The 3639-nt window shown below is 53.4% G+C and overlaps 1 protein-coding gene across 1 annotated transcript in view; it reads left to right on the forward strand.

Annotated features, from left to right (window-relative positions):
* The first annotated feature begins 570 nt into the window (after nucleotides 1-570).
* Nucleotides 571-3639, forward strand: part of REEP2 (receptor accessory protein 2) — a 10801-nt gene continuing 7732 nt past the window's right edge. The window contains exons 1-3 of the mRNA XM_027768842.1: nucleotides 571-717; nucleotides 1632-1790; nucleotides 2148-2224. Coding sequence (XP_027624643.1) covers nucleotides 571-717; nucleotides 1632-1790; nucleotides 2148-2224 — 383 coding nt within the window. The remainder of the gene's footprint in view (nucleotides 718-1631; nucleotides 1791-2147; nucleotides 2225-3639) is intronic.

Genomic DNA, 3639 nt, shown 5'->3' on the forward strand with positions numbered 1-3639 from the left:
AGGGGCAGTGTAGTCCGGGGCGGACTACTCCAGGGCTTCGTACAGTAGAGTCACCTGAAGGCACATCGTCCGTGTCTGCGGTCCCCAGAGACGTGCAGATGTGGGACCCAGGACCGGGGAGAATTTGGGGGGCATGGCAGTCCTGGCTCCCCAGAGACCTCACCCACATTTTCAATGATTCCTATTATTTTAAACTCCCTGCTCCTGCCTCCATCCTAGGGACTGAGCAATACGCCTTGGTTTCTAAGGGGAGGTGGGCACGTCTCCTTCCCCACCCAGCAGGTCTAGGCTGGAGGAGCCGCTCCGACCTGCCGCATCCCTCCCCGGAGGTGAAGGGTGATAGAAAGCCCTGGGAGCAAGGCAGGGCCTCGTCATTCCCCAGCCTGAGCCGAGCTGCTCCCAGGCCTCCCGCCCCACACCCACCGGGGGGAGGACAGTGCCCTGAAGGCCCCCCAGGGAGAAGGTCCGAGTGTTGAGAAGCAGAGTGCTTGGAGGACAAAGTGGGAGGAAGCTGGGAGGGGATGTGTGTGCTCGGCCTGGGACTGGGAAAGCCACTGGGGAGGCCGTGCCATGGGCGCCTTCATTCCAGGCCGCCAGCCACGTTGTGGAGCTATGTCCCTGGCGCCTCCCCCAGGCTCCATGAGGGAACACCCGCCCTACCCCAGGACCACGACTTTGTCCTTGGGGGTTCTGCCCACACTGCATCTGCACAAGCCAGTTTGGGAGTATCCTGCCTCCATCCAGAGGGTCCATGTGAAAACACCTGTCCCCCAATGTTGTCAAGGGGCCGGGGCCTGGCCAGACCGGGGTGGAGGGGTGCCTGGTCCGCCTTAGAGCAGCCCCTGCCCTAGGTAAGGGCCCTGCCCCTCAGCTTCCACAGAGGGAAGACTGACACGGCAGCCCCGCCCTGCTTGTGTCCCGGTTTCCTCTAGACCAACTGGAGTCTTCTTCTCTTCCCCCATCCCACCCCAGAGGGAATTTAGGGGCCTCATACTCCACGTGGCCTTCAGGGTGGCAGCTCCCATAGGGGCAGCTGTTGTCTTCCTCCCCCACCTGTGTCCTGTCTGTGGGGTAATGGGATCACAGCTAGAGCCTTGATCCCAGGACGCTCCCTTGAGCCTAGTCCCTGGAGTGTTTATGTGGGGGAATAATCCTCTTTGCCCCTCCCAGGGCCTCCTGCCTCCATGCCCTCTGTTCTCCAGGTCCCCAGGGCCACAGTGGTACCTCTGACTGCCAGGCAGTGCCCTGTCAGAGGTGTCAGGTTCCCCTGCGGCCTGCCCTACCCAGCCCGGCTGAGACAGGTGGAGGGTAAGGGCAGATGGGTCTGAATGGTCCCAAGGAAGACGCCACTCCAGTGGAAGTGCCCAGCGCCCGGCTCCCTTACTCTCCATGATTTATTTGTGCATAGCCAAGATCATGGCTGAAGGAACTACGCTGGACCCTCTTGCTCTGGGTCTTTCCACATCAAAGGCTAGAGAAAGTCTGAGAGATGGAGAAGGTGGGGCATCACCCTAGCTAACTGGGGCCTCCATGCCTGTGTGTCCCCTGAGTCTTGACTATGACCCCTGACCTGAGTTCATCAGGCCAGTTGATATGTCACTCTGGAGTTCCATTTCTTTTTCCCTTACCAGTCCCCCAATAAGGGGCCACTGCAGAGCTGGGACGAGAGGTCCCTGTCCTTGGCTGATGGGCCTGGTAATCATGCCTGTTTTCATAGGCTCATCTTCGGCACCCTGTACCCAGCCTATTCGTCCTACAAGGCCGTGAAGACAAAAAACGTGAAGGAATATGTGAGTGAATGACCCTTCACCCCTACCCACATGGGAGAGAGAGGGGAGGCCAGTGGGTGCCAGATGAGGGTAACTACCAATGCTGTCAGCCACTAACGAGACTCTCAAGCAAAGGAAGTTCCAGGGCGTTCCCTTTCCCCTGGCTTGGTGTGATCCAGAGACAAAGCTGAGGTCCTGGGTCTCCCTTCGCCCTGGCATCCCCAGCAGAGTTGGCAGGCAGAGGTGGAGGCCTGCGTGTTTCTCCCTCCGCCTTGGTGTTTCTCCCTCTGCCTTTGTATGATGAGCAGGCACAGGTGGGGTCGGGTGTTCCTGGCCCTCCACCCCATGCCCCAGCAACGCCGCCCTCTGTATCCTCAGGTGAAATGGATGATGTACTGGATCGTCTTTGCCTTCTTCACCACAGCTGAGACGCTGACGGATATCGTGCTCTCCTGGTGAGGTCCAGCATCCCCTCCTGCTTGGCAGGGTCTGGGGCCTCTGTCTTTCTGTACCCAGCCGGCTAAAAAAACTAAGGCTCAGAGTGGGTCCCCCAACCCCTGCCCCAGAACAGTCCTTGATATTCCCCCCATGCCTGATGTAATCAGCAGAGTAACAGAAGCAAACTCACGTGTTTGTAAACCTTCCTGGTGGCTATCAAAGCGGCACAATGGGGTTCAGAAAACCTGCTCCTGCCATGCTTACTGAGCCTCCGGCAGGGTCACCACCCTCCAGGCCTCAGTTTCCTGGGTGTAAGTAGGCATGTGATCATGATCCAGCCCTGGACACGCTGGATGCCTGCATTCCAGAGTGTTTTCCAGGCACCACTGGACTATGTACATATAAGCCGACTGAAGATAGAGAATGTGTCTTAAACAGCTATATGTTCACAGCAGAAACTCAAAAATGCTTACTGGATGATCACATGCCTCTTGGAAGACTAACAATGCATGGGAAGTCAAGAGAGTTCTGCCAAGGGTTAGAAGACAAAAGATAACACATTTTTAGATCATGCACTTGTATTTGATAAAAATAGTTTTAGAAGGGGGGAGCAGGTGGCATGGTGGTTCAGTTGCTGGACTCCCACATAACCAACCATGGTTCAAGTCCCAGACCTGGCAGCTCACTCTTTCACTTTCCCTCTCTCTCTGCATCCCTCTCTAGTTAATTTTTAAAAAAATAAATAAGTAAAGTTAAATTAAAAAAAAATAATAATAATAGGAGCCAGCAGGTGGCATGGTGGTTAAGTCACTGGCTGATCATGGTTACAGTCCTAAGCTTGTTGGATTGCTTCCTCACTCTCTCTGGTCAAATTGAATAATAATAATAGATGGGGTGGACCAGCAGTTGGCAAAATGGCTATGTTGCTGGACTCCCATGTAGTCAACCACAGTTCGAGTCCTGGACTTGGTGACTTAAACTCACGCCGGGCGTGTGTGTGTGCGTGCCCAAGATCCCAAGAGGAGAATGGAGGAGAAGGGATTATGGCGTGGCCATTCCCCCCCCCGGGGGGGGTGATTTCTCACTTTCTGTCTCTCTGTCTCTCTCTTTCTGGAGAGTGCAGGTACCCTATAGCCCAAGAAAAAAAAAACTCTAAAAAAAAAAAGAAGACTATATGGGGGGGATCAACAGGTGGCATGGTGGTTAAGGCACTGAACACTCCCACATGACTGAATCTGGTGGCTTGCTTTCTCACTTTCCCTCCCTCTCTCTGGTTACATTTAAAAATAGTAATAATAATAAATAAAATTAAATGAAAATTATTTTTAAAAATCATAATAAATAAAGGTTTTATTTTTTAAAATCTCATTTATTTATTTATTTATTTTTTAATTAGACTTCCCATGACTTTTTTTTTTTTTGATCGGTTTTT

This window comes from Tupaia chinensis, unplaced genomic scaffold, assembly GCF_000334495.1.
Source record: "Tupaia chinensis unplaced genomic scaffold, TupChi_1.0 Scaffold147608_1, whole genome shotgun sequence".
Taxonomy (NCBI): Eukaryota; Metazoa; Chordata; class Mammalia; order Scandentia; family Tupaiidae; genus Tupaia; species Tupaia belangeri.